This window comes from Paramacrobiotus metropolitanus, unplaced genomic scaffold (assembly GCF_019649055.1).
Source record: "Paramacrobiotus metropolitanus isolate TYO unplaced genomic scaffold, Prichtersi_v1.0 Parri_scaffold0000010, whole genome shotgun sequence".
Classification (NCBI taxonomy): Eukaryota; Metazoa; Tardigrada; class Eutardigrada; order Parachela; family Macrobiotidae; genus Paramacrobiotus; species Paramacrobiotus metropolitanus.
The window spans coordinates 1041279-1060484 of NW_026570230.1; the positions used below are offsets into that span (position 1 = coordinate 1041279).

Below are 19206 nucleotides of genomic sequence, written 5' to 3' on the forward strand. Positions count from 1 at the left end.
GCCATACGCGTCTTGACAGATTATAACACTAAGATTTAACAAATTATATAAATATTGTGAGAGTGTGTCATGTTGTGCATATTGGATGCCATAATGGATGGCGCTCGCGCATAATAAAGAGCAAATCGTTTGTTTAGGTACTAATATGCAACGATTCGTTTATTCTGTTTTCGAATTTGTTTTCTCGCAATCAATACTATATAGCTAGTGGATATAGTTAAACTATAAGCCTTTATTACTAAACGGAATAGAATACATTCAGTAGTTATGTTATGTATTAGTATCTTTCGAAGCCGAATTTCGATCTTGTGCTTCATGCTGCGCTAAGCAGTTATGCAGACATACAGTACCAGCGACCCTAAATTTGCACATAATCTGTGCAATTTTGCGTTTTCGCAGATCGTATACTCACTGCCAGGCGCATGTAAAAAAATTAATTGTGATTACTTCACACCAGATGGACAGTAAAATACATTGAGGATTTGCAAGTTAGCATAATATGCCATTTATGTACTTATTTCGTTATGGACTTCGCATTAAAAAGAATTCTTGCAAAGAACTCAATTACAATTCCTTAATTATAACTCGTTAAGAATCCACATCAAACTTTATTAATCACAACGCTGCGTGCCGGTAAAGCTAATGGGATTTTTTCAGCAAGCTTTCTTAAAACATTTTCCAGCAAGATGCCTTAAAATTGCTATTAACTATCTATTAAAATTTCTACGTACCTATTTAAAGTTAAAATAAGATGTCGTAGATTTGCAGATAGTGACCAACAGCAATCCTGCAGTATGCTGTCATAATTACTACTGTACGTGTATTGTATACTGTACGTTGTAATGTGCACATGTACAGTAAAACTATACACGCTGATTATCTAAGCTCACCAATATACCGTGCTTAATGTTGTTTGTCCATCGGGTTTTGCGTGACAACGGGGAAGACTGTGTGGATTTACATATTTGTCAAGAGCTCCTCGTTGACCCATTTATCCCAAGTTAACAAATTATCATATTCTTTCATGCGGCACTTTCTTACAAGCGCCATCGATGATCGATCCGCCGCCAAAAGAATCCCATGTACCGATGTCTGCGATAACAATGATACATCTTTCAAGGCTTTACATAAAGTTAACGCAACCGGAAAATACGCACCATAACATGCACCGCCATTCATCCACTTAAAAGCCACATACCCGTGCGTAGCGTCCTTGTTAACCGCAAAGTCAGCTGTCGTTAACGTCTTGCAGAAAAATCTTGAGAAATTCAGGATGGTATATCAGTCCAGATTTGGATATGTTTCGCCCCGATACCCCCTTAACTGATGATCACCGCCAAAACAAGCAAATCTAGTTTGTTATACCATGTTTGTTCCTTGGCCCTTTCCAGAGGACAGGTTATTGTTTTACTTTTGGATGTTCGCTCTCGTTCTTAAAAACGTCAGTGCAAGTTGTAATGGGTTGTCGTATTCTGCTGAAAACGCACAAGATTCGGCTGAATACACCTTCCGCCAAAAACGCCAGTCTGGTAAACGAAATTATGTATATTCATATATTTTATTAATTTATAGGTTATGGATTTTGTTCCATTGTGTGCTGTATATTTTGCTCACAGAACATGCTTCTGTGTCTGATTTCTGGTTTATCTCGACTTCGGATTTAACAGTTATTTTACAACTATTGTGCTAAAGTAGCGCTTGCTAAAGTATTGCTAAAGTACGTATTATTACATGGTTGGCTATTGCCTCTAGAAGTGGTTTTTGTTCCCAGACGAAAAACGCGTTGTGCTACCAATGCGAGGACAAAACTTTTCTTGTGATCTACCATTATTGCGCTATGCCAAGCTGACAGCGAGTTCATCGTCCGGTCCTGCATTTCGCTCAGCGGACAGCGCCCGTTTTACCGGTACAGTACGACCAAATTTTTTGGTGATGCTGAGGACGTTCTATTTTCGCCTAAATTATCTGCAAAATCCTTTTTCGTTATCGGATGAGAAACTGCGGGTTGCAACTTGAACGGAGCACTATGTTTACAGAAGGCGGAGCTCAGAATGCGTGGAGCCCGACAGTGTCCGACTTTAACCAGTACCTTCTGATTGACCTGCTGGATATCAAGCGGATATGGGCAGTGGCCACAATGGGGCGCGCCAAAACGCAGGAGTACGTCGTCAACTACACCCTGGATTACGGCCAAACAGCCGATAATCTCGTTCCATTTACAGATCAGTTTAATGCACCCAAGGTAAATCTTTTGCTGAGGCTTCATAGATCTAGAATTTTTTGTTGCGGCAGCTGTCGATTAATTTTTTAGGTATTGCACCACTAACAAACGTGAGTGTAATGTGTTGACTGTAAATGCTGCTTACGATTTATAGGTACAGAGTATAAAATAATAGCACTGAGTCTTGGCGCAAAAATTGACAAGAAATTCACCGGTTTCGTACGCTGGATATAAAATATATATCTATATTACAGGATAACGATTTAGTGAGTACCAGCAGAGCACGTGCTTTATTATCTACTCTATTTTATGTAGCTCGCACACAAAACCATAAGTTACTATATCACTGCGTCAAGTTACCGTACGTATTAACCCGTACTATAAATTTATAAGAATTTTGTAAATACATTCTATACAGTGACACTGCGGGGCACTTACGGAAAACAGTCGAGCTTTTCAGCACGTGTACACTGCATTGTATGCATGTACTGCACAATGCACATACAAGTTAAACATGATCCGCTGAAAAAGATAACTGCTATATTTTGTTTCATTTTAAGTAGGTTTTCCATGGGAATAAAGACAGCGTGACAGTTCAACGGAATGATCTGGAATACCCACTAGTAGCGAGATTTATCCGCATTAATCCGCGTCAGTGGAGTCACAGCATTAGCATACGAATGGAACTGTACGGCTGTGATCATGGTTAGTACGGAAAATGTACAGCAGTGCAGGAAGTTGTAGGCAAAATAACATAATTAAAACTGATAGTATGTAACTGTAGCCCGAGGAATTCTTAATTAATTTGGTGACACGAAGACAGCATAAAGATTTTAGTTAAAAACTTTATGCCATCTGGGACATCGCTAAATTAATTCAAATTTACGTTTCACTTAATAAAACCGGTAACTGCAAATTTTTCACAACGTTGAAAAATTTTCAAGTCCAAACTGGAAACCGTGTGTTAAATACTTCTCGTATGTTTTAGCATGCTATTCACCGTATTGCCGGGATAATTAACGTTAATATTATGTACCTTGTACTGCAGTTAAACAATTCAAAACGCAAAACGTTTCTGTTACGCAGACAGCGACATGGCCCATTTCGATGGAAGCGGCTATATCCGCATCGACTTAGCCTTTAATCCCATCGCAGCCGTGGAAGACAGCCTGCATTTCCGCTTTAAGACCGTTCAACCCGACGGACTACTGGTGTTCTCCGAGGGTTCCCAGGGCGACATTCTCCTGTTGCAGCTCGTACGCTCCCGACTGTATTTAACAATGGGATTGGGCGGTGGCTACCGCGACACACTGCCAGGAGGCAGTGCCTTGGATGACGGGTTGTGGCATACGGTGCGGGTCATTCGCGATGAAAAACACCTGAAGTTTATTGTCGACAACATCTTACAAACGCAGATATTGTCGGGTGGTTATTATAAACTAAATCTGGAAAACCAGGTATGTACAACTGAGTTTACGCCAAATCAAAAAGCATAGACTAATTGACCGATGAGGATTATGATTGATAATAATGCTGAATATTACTGAATAGATATTTATCGGCGGTATGGACAACTTGCGGAAATATGGCGTGCAGGTAAGGCCTGTAGTCTAATGAATTGAAATTCGTGTGATTATAATTAGACAACATGGTTTATGACGTTTTTTCGAGTTTCCAGGCCAGAACAAATTTCTACGGTTGTATGGAAAATTTACGATTCAACAATACCAACATTTTCTGGCAGCTGCAACATATCCGTCCGCCGGGTTTCGAACGCGTTCGTGGCATCGGTTTCTTCTGTCCGGTAAATGTGCAAATGGCCCTTTATAAAATAATTATATAAAAATCAAAACTACTGTATTGTGCTGTAATATAATATAAAGATTGCAGTTCTGCGGCCCCTGTATGCTCAAAAGCTGCTTCCAATTTTTAGGAAATTGTGTCGATGCCGATGACCTTCACTAGCTCACAGTCGTACCTGATAGTGGCAGCACAAACGTCTTCAAGCATCAACATTTCCTTCCAGTTTCGAACATTTGATAACAACGGATTGTTCCTCTTTCGGGAATTCGAAAATGGATTTATTAAGGTACGTACTACGTAGTATATCTACAGTGTCTGCACATTACACATCCGCTCTTTTCTGATCATTTGTTTGTAATCGAATATTTTTCCAAGTTTACTTTAAGCATGAAGTTACCGTGCATAAGATTACAAATTACAGCTTTTCCTTGATCGACACCGCTTAAAACTGCGCATAAAAACTCCGGAAATTCCTTTGGATACGATCGAGGCGTTTGCTGGTACAATTCATAAATTTACTCTGTACTGAATGGATTCTATCCTAATGGTAAAATATAGTAAAAGCATAAAAGTAACTGTATTTCAGGAGTAACGGTCAATGATGGAATGTGGCATTCGTATTCTGTATCAGCGCGTCTCAATCAAATTATACAGACACTGGACCAAATGGTAGCCACCACCAAGCGATTACTATCCTTCACCGCTAAACCGGAATATGTCTTCGGTACTTCGGTAGCATATTTAAAACCGCGTGGACGATTAGTCGAAAGGCATTTCTTTGCGATTTTTTTAACTATGAATTTGAACTATCGTTGTAAAGGCTACCGCAGAGCGGAAGACGAGCTGGGCATCCGCGGGTGCCTGCGCAAACTGGTTGTTGACGGGATGAACCTGGATATCACCGCAATGGCTAGCCGAATATCTGCATCTTATGTTTCTCAAGTTCTGTTCAACGAATGTCCAATGAGAGATCGGTAAGTTATCAGTTTATGTGCGCTGTAATAGTTACTTCCGAATTTCAAATCCGATGAAGTGAGATCGTAAACTCTAGATCTACAATTACAATTTGCGTGAGGAGGTATCAGCTTATCCGCGTAATTTGCGTCATAAGTAACCGAAGTAGAAGGTTTATGGAGAACAGCGGCTGCGAAGTCAGGTATCATCACTTACTCGTATAATCCGCTAGTTCAATTACGAATAATATCAGATGCAATAGAATAATCCTCTGCAAAACTTTGTTGTCCCTTTCTTGGCAAGCAAAATTATGTGAGCAACTGTTGTTTTTTGTTTATGGCAAAAATGGGAGAAAACAGAAATAAACAACAGTAGTCTTTGTCAAAGCAGTTTTCAGCTGGTGTATCAGCAGTACTCATCTTGTGTATTCATCTTGTATTTTACACAGATGTATTCCAAACCCTTGCCATCACAAAGGGATCTGCCGACAGTCTTGGGAAGAATTCACCTGCGACTGTTCCAGAACTGGCTATGGTGGCGCCGTGTGCCGTAGCTCTTCCCATCCTATGACCGTGAGTAGTACGTGTACTGCAGCTGAAGTAGAAAAATTCATGTTAAGGAATAGTAATTATGAAGATTGCGATATCTTTTTGGTAATCGTGCAGTATAATTACCTGTATTAGTATGCTTAGAATAATATGTAACAGACAAGCACGAGGAGATCACGAGTGATGCTTTATTGTACAAATAAAGGGGGAACAATGCTGCGTAATAGCAGGAAAGCAAGAACAATAGCAGTGATGGCTAAATCTAGCAAGTGTGTGCTAAAGTCGGTTCTTGAGCGTCTTCAAGGCGTGTAAAGAAGCAACTGGCGGCAAGCACGTGCTGTGTGCCATCAGCTGTGTGATGATGCGCAGACTGGACTCTATCCAACGCGAGCGTATGAACGCTGAGTCATACTGCGAAAGAGGAACGAGAGAGCAAGTGTGGCTCAGTGTATGCGCTGCGTATATCCGCTTCAGCGGATGAGTGCAGTGCAGCAGCACACGTACGTACAGTGAGAGAGGTGGTAACGGCAAGCAATGGTGCAAGTACGTCCTGTGTGGACCGTACGCACCAGGCGCAGTCGTACGCCTCTGACATGCCTCTGGGCGGGAATCCGAGCTCCCGCGAAGGATGCTCCGACTCGGTACCGCACCAGTACCGCACAACTCTCCGGTTGGACCCAATGTGGGGTCGCCGGTACGCGTCCTCTGGCAGTGGGAGTCCGGTGTCTGGTCGACCGTCCCTTCTTCACTTCCGAACCCATGAGTGGAAGCCACTCACGGCCGAGAAATCCGGAAGCCGCTCGGGCGTTTCGTTGGACCGGTGATGCTTCTGTTGGCTGGCTTCTTGCGTCTGTTGGCAGCGGAGAACAATGTAAAAAAAAAATGTAATGAAAGTTTTATGCAGCGCGAAAGAAAGTAAATAAAGTTTAATCACAATTCCAGTGAGCAAAAGGGGTTACAAAACAGATCTGTCAAAGAGATCGAACTAGAAAAATACAATTCCGTTTGTTAGGAGAAATGCTAAAAAAATGCAAAAATCTGTCCGGGGGTCCTATTCCGACTAGGATGACGTCCACGGGGCGATTGAGTCTCCACGGGGTCTCCTGTCCACTTTCATCCGGTAAAGTTGGGTCCGGGGCATCGGTTCCCGGGTTACCCGTCGTAACCGGTTACATTCTCCGAGGTCGGGTAAGCACGGTTAAACACTTACTTCCGACTCGTATCCGTCCGTTCGGGATGGAGAGGCACTGTTGCAGATGCAAATGCCGAGGCATCCTCTCTAAATGGGGAATAGGACCAAGGTCGGTGTGACCAAGGTCGGCCTACCGATAAGTCGATCGGCGGCTAAAGGGAATTCGGCTATGTTCAGAATTCTTAAAGTTCAGATCGGAAAAAGCTGTATGTAAGTCATGCGGCCTTTGTGGTCGTCATGTACAGCAGTTCCGTTCGAAAAGTGGTCAGTTACAACCGTTTAATCTGCTACCACGAGCCTGGTTTGGAGTAATCCGAGTCGAACTGGCTCGAAGGTCCGATCGGAAATCGTGGGTTTGTTCGATGGAAGTGTCCGGTCGACTTCCATCCGGTGTATTCCGTTGTTATCCGACCTTCTGTCGAGGTCGGTCATCCTATCCGTCGGTGGTCGACTAGGGTTAACCTGCAATAACATGCCCATGTGGGGCTAAACAAGTGCCTTCAGGTCGAATTCATCCACCGCAAACTGTGATCAATCGTCTTCGGTCATGCTGACTGGGTTTCCGACCTCCGACTTGTGGTCGGTTATGGTCGGCTTCGGAAAGTCGGATGAACTGTGTGCTCATCCGTCCGAAGGCTAGGTTTTTCCGCCAGGAGGTCGGTTCTCGACTTCCAAATGACGTTACCGACTTGTTGTCGGTCACTTCCGACCTTCATTTGAGGTCGGCTAATTTCCGACTTCTTCGAGTCGGATGAACTGTGTGTTCATCCGTCGAAAAAGCAAAGTTCTTGGGCTAGGAGGTCGATTTTCTATTTCCGATGGATTTTCCGACCTGTTGTCGTGTACTTCCGACCTCCCTCTGGTGACTTCCGACTTCCGTTCGAGGTCGGTTATCCATGTCGGAGTTCCAAGGTCGGCTGATTTCCGACTTAAAAGTTCTGTGCCTACGGTTACAGTTGGCCGGGTCTCCGTTGTTCGGACATCCGTCGGTCAGTATTGACTGGCAGAAGGATGTTCGGCAGCACAACTCCGTTCCTTCTGTGGCTTCTGACATGAACTCTGGGTCGGATCCGAGCTACTGTTGGCTTGTTTATCCGAATGACTTGCCTCTGGGCCGCCAAGTCCTGCGAAGTAAGAGTTTCCTTGGCATCTGTTGGCCGAGTGACTGGCGCTTCGTCATGCGACTGTGCTCGCCTACAACACTAGGGGTCTTTGTGGCCCCGGTTGCCGAGCCAGGCTCTTTGGTTTAAACTTCATGCACATGCAAGTCCCTGAGGTCGTCAGATTCGATTCTTCCGTTTTGTTTTGTCGCGAACCTGAGACGCCTAGCCACTTCTGTTGGGGGGTAGACAACTCACGTCCACGGGGAGATTTTCTTTGCCGCTGACGAAGGCCGACTGGCCAGTACTGTTGCGGGCAGGTGGTCATCGTCATCGGGGGTTCGTTAAAGGGGTGCCGGCCGAGTGTTCTAACTCGGTCTGCCTAAGGTGTTCCATTGAAGACATGGGGAAGCAGGTCGCGGCGGAGTCGTTGGAGTGGCGGCCAAATCACCGTCGCTGTTCCTCTTCAGGTAATGGCAGCACGTTCGAGACGCGCGTAGTCGTGGTCACCGGTGAATCGGCTGGTTTACCCGATATCGTCCGGGGGAGACTGCGGTTGGACTCCGGGTACAGGTTCCTAGTTGAGTTCCTGTAGATCTGGGTTCAAACGGAGAATCCGGTCAAGTTGCCACGTAACCGTTAGCTTCCGTTCATTCTTCATGGGCGACTTCTGTTGGCCGTTATGGTCGACCTGTGTGGTCGGCCATAATGTCGATTTCTCGTTAGTCGGCTACCGTATACTTAGTCGATCTGTGTGATCGGCTAAGGTAGCAAGTCGTAGTTCGGCGATCATGCATCGTTGCGATTCCGACTTCAACTCTCTGAACAATCTGTTCCGAGTTTTCCAAAACCGATCTTTGTGATCGGCTTGCACAACCGACCTTTGTGGTCGGCTAGTGCCGCGATATCTGTTATATCTCCAAGTTATGAGTGAAGTACGAAGTCGACCTTTGTGGTCAGCTCCGAGTCTTCCTGCACTGTTGGCAGCTCGGCCGAGGGATATCCGCTATTTACACTGGTGAAGGCTGCTCGGCTACCCGGTTCCGAAGTTGGCCACGGGTGCTCGGCAAACATGGCGGTGAACACGCAGCGACGTATTCAGCGCCACGTTAGCGTAATCCTCTCGGTCTATGCTCCGGAGTCGGTTGGCCGGAGTAATCTTCATAGCCGGTCGTGGTTAATGGTGTGATCTGTACCATGTAACTATCGGTCGGCTCCATGTAACGCGGATTGGGGCTTCTGTTGGCTCCGATGGTCGCAGAACGTGGTTGTCGATCTGCTATGTTAGCAGATGTGGTTCACGATCTGTTCATGCCATGCTGGGGAACTGAGGTCGGTTTGCTCAGTTCTGTCCAGGGGATTCCTCGGGAGACGTACCGGAACGGTGGAAAAACCGGTTTGTCAGGTCTAACCATCCATGTCCGGGTCAAAACCGAAGAATCCGGCTGACTTGTGTAGTCAGCATTCTGGCAAAGTCATCGTTGACTTCCGCTGTATACATGGTTTGGTCGGTTTCTGGGGAGAGAAAACTGAAGAAAAATGTCCATTCCGGGGTCGTTTCTCGACGGTGCCATTTGTCCGTTAGACTGGTTCTCAGTCAGGTCGGTTCTCGACCGTGCCGTTTCTCGGCGTTAAGTCCCCTCGGTTTGTTCCGGTGGGGGATCGAGTTCCAATGTGGGAACTCGATCTTAACTGAGTGGGACTTCGACGGGTTTGTCGCCGCCGAAGTAATCATCTTCATCTTCATCATCCGGGCCAGGTCGATTATGTGGCCGGATGGTCGGATCCTTGGGTTTACAAGTCGCCGGGCCACTCCGTTGAGACATCTCGTCGGTCTCATCCGTTTCTTGGCCGGGGCGATCCGCTCTGCCTTTCCTCGATTCCCTGGCCGCCTGTTTGCGGAGCCGCAGCGCATATGGTCGTGCGCCGGGTGCTATGTCATCTGACATCCAAGGTTCGTAGGGCGATGAATTGAATCCGCTGGGCAAAGTCTTCTTCTGTCGGTACCAGCTAATGAATCTGGTCGCGTCGTCGCTGGGATCTATGTGATCCTCACAAAAGGCATACTTTGTCGCATACCGTTCATGTGTCATAACCGTAAGTCCAATTCCCGTTTCTCCGGATCCAGTCCGTTTTCCTGGTGGAGGTCTGGTCGGCTCTTTTCCGACTTGCCGAATGACTGCACGTTGCTCTTCGATTCTGTCTCGAAGATCAACAGGACCAATCCTGTGTCGGAGGTCGTGTCCCGCTAGGTTTTTACTCGGTCGGCGTTGCTGCTGTTGAGCCGCCGGTTGAGTCCGATTTCCGTGGGTTCCGTGTTGGGGAATCTGCTGGGAAACAGTTGGACGAGCCTGTGTGACTACTGGCGTTGCCCTATGTGGGATTGCCATCAACTGTTCCTGAGTCGCCGGAGTGAGGGTAACCGACTGTTGGGTTCCGTCTGGCATGTTCATCATCATCGTTACCGATGCACTCGTCAATGGTCGGTGTGGGTCTCCGACGAAGACGTCGCGCACGTCGTGGATCAGCTGTTCGCTATCCGAGCGACCCTGTGTGGGTGCCGGTAACCGAATTTTTATTTCTGGTTCATAATCGGTCGGTGGGGGATGGACCTTCATCGAGGCAATTCGTTTGTCGACCTCTCTGATCTTCCTCTGGTCCTCCAATTGACGGTTTGCGTCTTGCAGTTGGCGGTACTCCCACAGTCTATCCGTTAAGACTGGTGGTCGGGTTCCTTCCCATCTCGGGTCGCGGGTTCGTTGCCGCTGGAGTGTAGCCAGGTTATCCTGTTCATGCGACTCTAGTTGGTCGACAAGGTATTCTCTGCCGGCCAGGTACCGATATGCGCTCAAGTTACCAGCGACAACATTAATGTAAAGTGCCGCCGCCTGAGCGCGGTGTTGTGGTCCCGTGCCGGTAACTCGTTCGTTCGTGAAGGATACGATGCATTGCGCGCAGGGCAATCTGTTGTTGTCCCTCGTCGCGTTATCCCTGCACTGTTGGCAGTCCACCGTGTAAGCTTCCGTTCGAGTCTGTCAAAACAAAGGTAAGCCAACCGTTTCTCGGTTGCGTCCTATGATTTACACCCTATAATTACTACGGTCGGGCCAGGTCGGTTCTCGAGCTGGTCCAAGACGCCTTTGTGGTCGTCTAATGAGGTAAGTCGACTTCTGTTGGTCGGTGACGCCTATGTGGTGTCACTGGAGGAAGGTCGGTTATGCCTCTCCTCCAACGCGTTCTGCGTTTCCTCATTCCCGTGTCGGTGCTTCTGTTGACTCCGGCCGACTTGCTTGGTGCGAGTCAGCCAACTCGATCGGTTGTGCGGAGGTGGATCGTTCCTTCGGTAAGTGTCCGTGCCGGTGAGTTGATGGGTTTAAGGCGATGAACCGTTGGCCGCCCTGGACTTGATCGGTGTTTGTGGCAAATCTTTGTTGATAGAGTGCCTTCGATAAGACGAATTCCAGTTCGTCTTCCAGGGAATACTTCTTGCGTCCGGCAGTTACGTCCGGTTTAGGCTTGTATTTGGGGTCGACCAACTGCGGTTCTGCTGCTGTCCACTCGAACTCGAACCGTGCTGTAAGTTGGTGGAGTATTTCTCCACGGGTAAGTCCGTCGGGATGCCAGGACATTTCCATACACGCTTCAATGGCGTGTGTCCATCCTTCGTATGTTGAAGGGGCCGGGTCCTTTTTAGCCGGTGGGAACTCGTAGTACATCCGCTTTGTGCTGGTGTACGTACGTATTATCTTTCCGGCATGGTATCCCAGGTCGCAGTAATGTCGCACGTTATTCTGGCTAAGTTGTCGCCAGTCGCCCTTCTCGTCTACCTTCCAATGTTGGAGGAGTTTGAAGGCGATTCTTGGTGTGGCAAATTTCGGTCCACGGTTAGCCAAGGCCTTCAGGGCGGCGAATGTGTACATCCATCCCGCATCGTATTCCGATACACTCGGCTTCGGTTTTGAAGCCGATTTAATTCCCGTATACTTGACCCTAACGTTGGTCAACGGAGGGATGTCGTCCGGCAACACTTCCATGGTGTCTTCGTTCCATTCGGAGAGAAGTGGCCGCTCGTCAGTATCAGGGGTTATCGGTATCCGTTTACCGTACTGACGAGGGATATACACTCCACCATCGTCTTCATTTCCTTTGGATTCTTCAGCTTTGTCGCTGCCGTCCTTCTCCTCCGGTTGTCTATCCGGTATCTCCGGTTCGCCCTGCTGTTGAGGTGCCGAGCTCGACGGTGGTGGAGGTTTACCATCCCCGTCGTCGTCATCATCGTCGTCGTCCTTCGGCGATCCATTTCCAGGTGTTTGGAAATCGTCGTCGTCATCGTCATCTTCGGTTTCCTCCTCGGATGACGAGATCGGTTCCGATGACTTCGGTTCCTTTTTCTTGGCCGGCTTAGTCGACTTCGTCTTGGCCGACTTCGACTTTCCTTTCTGTTGGGTTAAGTCTTCCGGCTCCGGTGAAATTTCCATAGGCGAAGACGGCGGGAGTGACTGTACGTCCCTCGGAATGAACCGTCCTTTCGCGCTTCGAGTCGGTTTTGCCGTACTTGCTCGTCCCCCTGGAGCTGCTGCCGTGCCGACATATGTTGTCGGTTCATGGGGTGCTCGAGGTCGGGGTAAGACTTGGACTCGTCTTTGTGACGACTGTCCAGCCGTACGAGCTATATGCAGCAAGGCGGCTGCATCCTCCGACGGTTGTTCGTTGGAGTCACTATATTCTTCGATAGGTTCCGTGCCGGCCGGAGGCTTGTCCGTGTTGACGTAAGACATCCGGAGGTTAAACTCACGCCGATGTTGTTCCGGTATGAAGTTAGGCACAGTGTACCGTACTGGTACGTCGCGTTCCGCGTTGGTCGTCTGAAGGGTGTGTTGTTCGACCAAGGACGTAATCCGGTCGCTTATCCTATCCGTGATGATTTCGTCGATGTTCCCCTTCTTGTCCATGTACATCACGTTATATACACGGGCAATTTGGACCAACGTTGATCCACGGGGATTCCTACTGTATCCGATGCACCGTGCAATTCTAGTCGGTGTATCGTCCGCATTCCTGGCGGCTGCACTTTTAAGTGCTTTGATGAGGTCCGGTGGAAGCAGTTCGGCCGTCCGTCCCCATTGTCGGTGAACGGCTACTGCTAATCCGAAATCCAAAGTCCAGGCGACGATCTGCATCATGAGTTGATGCGTCAACCATTTTCCGGTTTCGCCTCCGACTTGGATGTTATTGGACAGGTCTCGGACCAAGGACTGGTAAATGTCCACGCCGTTTTTCCTGGCGTTTTCGATGCTCCTTACAACTTCGACGTGTACTCGGACGGTACGGATTAATGTATCGACCGGGTCATCCGGCTGTTCGTCCGGAAGGCGCTCGCGCTCGTCATCTGGGGCTGGCCACTGTGATTCGTCCGTGTCCGCTCCATGGTCGAACATTTCCTTCAGGTCGCCTTTAAATCCTTCGTAAGGGTCACCTTCTCCGTGGTCGGAGATTGAGTCCTTTTCCTCGATGTCCGAGATCTGATCGGATTCCACATCGGATTGTTGCTTGGATGTGGAGGGCTGGGGTTGTTCGACCGGAGTCGGCGGTTTTGGTGGGTTCCGTAGCCGACCTCCTGAAGTCTTAGCCGGCTTTGTGCCGGTCCGCTCCATGACTTCTTTGAATTTTCGCTCAACCGCATCCTTGTCGTGCGGTTGTTGAGCTTTCTCCTTTTGCTCGGTCCTTTGTGGGCCGGCATCCGAAATATCCAAGTCATCGGATGACTTGTGCCGCTTGGCCGGATTAGGCTTCGGCGTCTTTACCGTAGAGTCCGACTTCGGTTTGGTCGTCTCTTTGGCCTCCGACTTTACTGGTTTCTTCTGAGTTTCCGTCGGTTGCGGCTTAGCGGGTTGTTTCGCTGCTTCCTTCTTGGCCTTCCGATTATCCTTGTGGGATTTCGCGGAATTGGCCGAGTTGATGACCCGTGTGTCCAGATCATCGTTGATCTGGACGGAAGGTTGTCTGGTTGGAGGAGGGACTTTCATCTTGACGGATTGCTGTGCCGTCTTCTTGGTCGACTTGGGTTCCGAAGCGCTGACCTTGTGTGGAGTCGGCGTAGCCGCTTGTAGGGCTTTAGGTCGACTCTTTTCCGCTCGGTAATGTTCTCCCATACGTTTCATAACGTCGGCCATCTTCTCGGTAAGCCGGTCGTGGTCACGCCGAGCTTCTGTGGTGTTTCCGAGTATGCTGGCACGTCGGATTCTCAATGAGTGCCAGAGTTCCCTATCCTCCGGGTATGCCATGTCGATGCAGGCATCCTGTTCCGACCTTGTCAAGTCCTTCACATGTTGTAAGGCTGGGTCGTCATGGAATTCGCGCGATGAGTCCTGAGGTGGTTTCTCCTTAGCCGTACTCCGTTTGGTCGGTATGTTTACCGATTCCTTTGCCGACTCGTTCGTTCGAGACTCGTCAATTGTTAGACGTGGGCCGGAGTGTACCGAGGTCGGTTCGTCCCTTTGTGGTGACGTTTCGACCGTTGTTTCGACTCGCGCTTCCGAAGGGGATGTGTGTCCATCGCGTCTTCGGTTTTCTTCGGTTTCGTCGGGGTATTCCGAGGTGTAAACCTGAGTGGTTTTTCCATTGTCGGTTGACTCGGCAGCTTAGTCGGCTGGGATGCTGATCGGGTCGGCGAAATTTGTTTTACCGGCGATCTGCCTCGTTTCGGCGTGGATCCCTTCGGTGGTGTCGCTGCCTTCCGTTGAATGGAGTCATCGGAGTCAACGTCGTCCGCATTCTCCTCATCTTCACTACTATCCGACATTGTTATCGGAATCTTCTCGGTTACCTCTTCTCCGGGCCGAGGTTGAATCTCCAGTGTGTAGGCGCCCGGGTTGATGCTAGGATTACGGAGACGTTGGATCGTCTGGATCATGTTAGAGTCCAGCGGGAGTTGTCGTAACTCCTGCTTTCCGCATCTTAGAGTCACCAACCGTCGCAGGACTTTGTCCCTATCCTGGATCGTAGCATGGATCTTCTGGGCCGTTTGGGTCTGTTGCTCGTCGGTCATGGTCCGATCTCGGATACCTCCTTGAAGTTGTGCTTCGTAAAGTATCCGTTGAAGATCCAATGTTTTAGCTTGGCTAACCAACTTCTTGTGGATGCCGGGAGTAAATAAGGCCTTCGCTCCCATCACTTTCCGTGACGGGCTCGGCTTCTCTTCAGCCGGTGGTAAGGAAGACGGAGTCGCCTTCAGGATTTCCAAGAGTCGTTCCTTGGTCCTGACTGGTGATGGCGACTTTGACGGGAAGAGACGCCTGCGTGGACCGTGCTCTTCAATGTTGTCCGTCAGTTTCGGCTTCCTAGCGAATTTCGGTGAGTTTGATCCGCCAGGTTGGAGAACGAGTCGACCGTCGGGTGTTCGTTCACTCTGCGGTTCTCTTTGTGAGAGCCCAGGTAACGTTGTAGGTCGTTCCAAAGGTTTAGGTCGGGTTACTTCTGTTGTTCCGACTTCCTCCGAAGTATCCATCGGTTCATCCTCGCCTTCAAGTCCAGGTACCGGTACTTCGTCCATCGGCTCGTCTTGGTGACTCACCGGTGGAACTACCTGTGTCGGTTTGACAGGTTGTACCTTAGGCTTCTTAGCGGAGGGCGGCCTCTTCGGCTTACGTTGCACTTCCGCTTCCTTCCGCTTGTAGAAGTCGTCTACGAAGGACTGAATCATGGCCGTCAGGGTTTGCAGCCGTTCCTGATTCTTTACCGACCACACTGTTGTTGGTCGGAGGATAAATCGGGCTTCCTTGGCGTTGTTCTCCAAGTGTCCGAGATTGATATCGATCTGACAGTATTGCGGACTCCGTTGGTCGGTCTCGTCCATCATCTTTCGAAGTTCGACGATGACAGCGTCCGCTCGCAGTAACTGTGTGTTGACTGCTTTTGCCCATTCAAGGTCGGGTTTGGCTGGTGGGGCTGGAGGTGGAAGTCGGACAGAATCGAAACTCGGTTTCCGAGCCGACTGGATCTTTGTGATCCGCGACGGTCGACCTTCAGTCATGGCGTTTGTTGCCAAGCTGGTCGATTCCTGTTCTTTGTCCCGTTCCTTCTCTTCCTCGTATTCGTTCACCCTTGTTTCCAACCATGAGGTCGTTCGGATTAGGTGTTGTCGAGTCCTCATCGTTTGTGGGGCGTCCGGATGACATAGTCGTCGTATAAACCGGGCATTGTTTCCCCACGCTAGGATATCTCGATCCAAGTCGTTCGCTTCTTGGCTGTTATCTTCACAAAAATTTCTGCGGGCTCTCATCTCTGTGATGAGTTCCGCTACTCTAGTCAATAGTTTGACTATATGTGGCGCGACCGTGTTCGGCAGTTCATCCGTGTCCGGTATGGCTTCCATGATTCGGGCTTCCGTGGCCGGAGACATGGGCCGATCGGCCATTTCCATCGGTTTCGGTTGGGCCAAGCCTGCTGTTGAGGTCGGCTGGGATTGAATCCGAGCTGTTGTCGAAGTCGGCTGACTCGAGGTGTTCGGCTGTTGCGAACCGGGTGCGTGTTGTTCCGCTTTCCGTTGTTCCTCGAGTTCCTTTCGCCGTAAGATTTCGAGGTCGGTTTGCACATCCTGGATGTGCATCTGGAGACTTAATTTGATCTTCGATTGCCGTCCGGATGTTGCGGATGGTCGGATCTGTTCCGTCCATGTTATCAACTTGGCGTTGCAAGCTATCGGCAATCCTTTGTGTACGAGCCAACTTGTCGTTAAGGGCTTCACGCTTTTCTGCCAATGTGGGCTCGAGCGGTTGTTGCGAAGCAGTCGGCTGCGGCTGAGTGGAAGTCGGCTGAACCCTTTGTGGGTTAGCCTCTAAAATTTTCCACAAGTCTTCGACCCGCCTTGAGCAGATGCTATACTGCTGGTCCAAGGCGTCGCGCATTTGCTTCTCCATGGCGTTATTCGGGTCGAGTTCCCGGAGTTGTCTTCCGAGCTTCTCCATGACGTCGACCGCTTCTCGGTACTGATTCTCGACTTCACCGATGTCGACTGCCTTTGGTTCGGCTGCCTCGGCGAAAGGGAGTTCGACGTCGAGTCCAGGTGATGGGACTGGAGAAGGTGTTTTCCTACGAGCTGGTACTGGCGCTCCCGCTTTGTTCGGGTTTGCCAAGTACTGCTTAACATGATCGATCACCGACTGAAGTGCTTCAATTAGCCGGTCCCGGTTCGGACCCGGCGGTGGAATTCCCCATGAGCCTAGAGTATCGGCCCAATCCAACTCGAGTCGTAGTGCTCGGTCGATCCGGGTGAGGTCGGTTTCCTCTTGTTCCGTTAGGGTTCCACTAAGTCGGTGGTGAAAGATGTCGGCTAAATCCTGTCCGGCTTGTGAAATTATATCCAAGTTACCGGTCAAGTTTTCCATTGGTGTCGTGCCGACTAGAGTCATCACCGCTGTCGTAGTCGGTGCTGCTCGGCGAGGTGGCGACGGCGTGGCGATCCGAGTGTACTCGGGTTCCGCGTTGAGGATCTCTGTGATCCGCTCAACTACCGACCTGAGTTGTCGTTCGTCGACTTCGGTCGGTTCTTCTTTGCGGAGTAAGTCGTCTGCCTTTTTCAAGTAGGCTGTCAAGTCGTTCATCTTCTGCCGTGCCACTCTCAGAGTTTCGCCGTCCGTTGGCGTATTTTGTACGAACGTTCGCTGGAGGTCTTCCAGTAAGTCCCATCCGTCGGTAATTATGGAGGACATCTTTTCTCTGCGGCTTTTCCGCATTGCCGAGTGCGTCTCCGCCGCCGATGAGGTCGACGGTAATGCGTCCAAGGTTTCCGTGTCAGAGTCCTGTGGTCGATGTTGACCCCGTGACTCTGGTCGGCGTTGGCTTCGGCTATATTCCCGCAGTTGGTTTATACCATTCATTACGAATTGGAAATGAACTCCCGGTTCGACCGTGCCTGGTTGTATCAGGTTCCTCACAAGTTGTATGTGAGTGGCGAACTCGGAAGTTATCCTCTGCACGTTCGGCTCGAGTCCTCTTTCGGCGCGTTGCTGAATCCGTTTAAGGGTGTCTTCCGCCTCCTGTATAGCGGATCCACCGTAGAGGATTATCCGGTCGGATGATGGAGATTTCGCCGTTACGACCTGTGTGGTCGTCGGCGGAGGCGATGATATCGGTGAAGTCACGACGGCTCCCGGTATTAACGTCGTCGGTTGGACGTTATCCGTCAGTAAGGACGGAAGTTTCTCCGCCGAGATAGCCGTCTTCACCTGATCCATAACTGTTCGGAGTCGGTGTTTGTCCACCTCTGTGGTGGGCAAACCGTACCGAGTAAGATCTTCAGTTAGCCCTATGTGGGCTATGAGATCGTTAATTTTCCGAACTGGATCTAATTCGGTAGGATCCCGGGTTCCGTCAGCTATACGTCCGTAGATCGTCTGAAGAGCTTCTTTGCCTTCGAGGATGGTTTTCCAGACCTCTGTCGTCTGGTCATCCTGTCCGATCTGAAATGCCATCGCATGATACCGGGGCTGGGGAACCTGTTGTTCGGCTCCTCCTGTTTGGCTCTGGATTATCTGTCTAATCCTCCGGTAATGTATGTTTAGTCGAATGGCCTAATCGTCTGTGGTTATGCCGCCGTCCTGCTCGGCGAGTTTGCGGGCGATCCGTAAACTCCGGTAAAGGTCGTTTACCAACGCTGCTCTGTTGGTTACGGCGATCAAGTCGCCGCCTTGCGTCATCCTCACTTCATCGAGGATTCGATCTCCCGTTCGGATAGCGGCCTGTACTTCTGCCAATGTGGGCATTTGTACGGCTTCCGACCGACGTTCGGCTGCCTCCAGGTTCTGGACGAGCTGTGGGTACAGGTTAGCTCGGTTCTGAGCGTTCCGTATCCTGTTCCGGATTGCGTTCAGTAATTCCAGACTTGTCGGCATTCCGGTCGTTAAGTAAGACTGGAGTCCTGACATGAAGTCGCGGATGGCTTTTCTGTGGCTATTGAGGTTCATTGCCTCGGTAGTTCCTGCCGGTGTATCTTCTAATACTGTATCCATCCGACCTGTGACTATTGTAGCCATCCGCAGAAAATCCCGTAGCTCCTGCAGTGTTGGGAGCGGTTCAACGGGTGGCCCTTGTGGGGTCTGCTGTGTCGGGTTCACTTGTAAGGCCGGAACTTGGATTGGTAATAATCCTTGGCCTACGTTCCACGTCATCATGGGTGGAGGTTGGCTCTTTGGGACGACCGCTGGTTGGGTCGTCGTCGGCTGTAGGGCTCGGATTTCGTTCTCCTTCTCCGTCAACTTCTTAGTCCAATGCTCGATCAGTCCGGTATTACCCAGAACGGTTTCAGGGTAGTGTTCCTTAGTTGGGTCGAGCGTAGCCAGGCGCTTCTTCACTTCATTTATTTCGTGAAGATATTCACTGCGCTTTTGC

The 19206-nt window shown here is 49.5% G+C and overlaps 1 protein-coding gene across 1 annotated transcript in view; it reads left to right on the forward strand.

Moving 5' to 3' along the window:
• Positions 1 to 1357: 1357 nt before the first annotated feature.
• Positions 1358 to 19206, forward strand: part of LOC129583237 (neurexin-4-like) — a 36054-nt gene continuing 18205 nt past the window's right edge. The window contains exons 1-12 of the mRNA XM_055474954.1: positions 1358 to 1529; positions 1772 to 1906; positions 2037 to 2242; positions 2785 to 2926; positions 3308 to 3678; positions 3773 to 3817; positions 3900 to 4025; positions 4155 to 4310; positions 4446 to 4524; positions 4611 to 4748; positions 4845 to 4998; positions 5427 to 5550. Coding sequence (XP_055330929.1) covers positions 1367 to 1529; positions 1772 to 1906; positions 2037 to 2242; positions 2785 to 2926; positions 3308 to 3678; positions 3773 to 3817; positions 3900 to 4025; positions 4155 to 4310; positions 4446 to 4524; positions 4611 to 4748; positions 4845 to 4998; positions 5427 to 5550 — 1839 coding nt within the window. The 5' untranslated portion in view covers positions 1358 to 1366. The remainder of the gene's footprint in view (positions 1530 to 1771; positions 1907 to 2036; positions 2243 to 2784; positions 2927 to 3307; positions 3679 to 3772; positions 3818 to 3899; positions 4026 to 4154; positions 4311 to 4445; positions 4525 to 4610; positions 4749 to 4844; positions 4999 to 5426; positions 5551 to 19206) is intronic.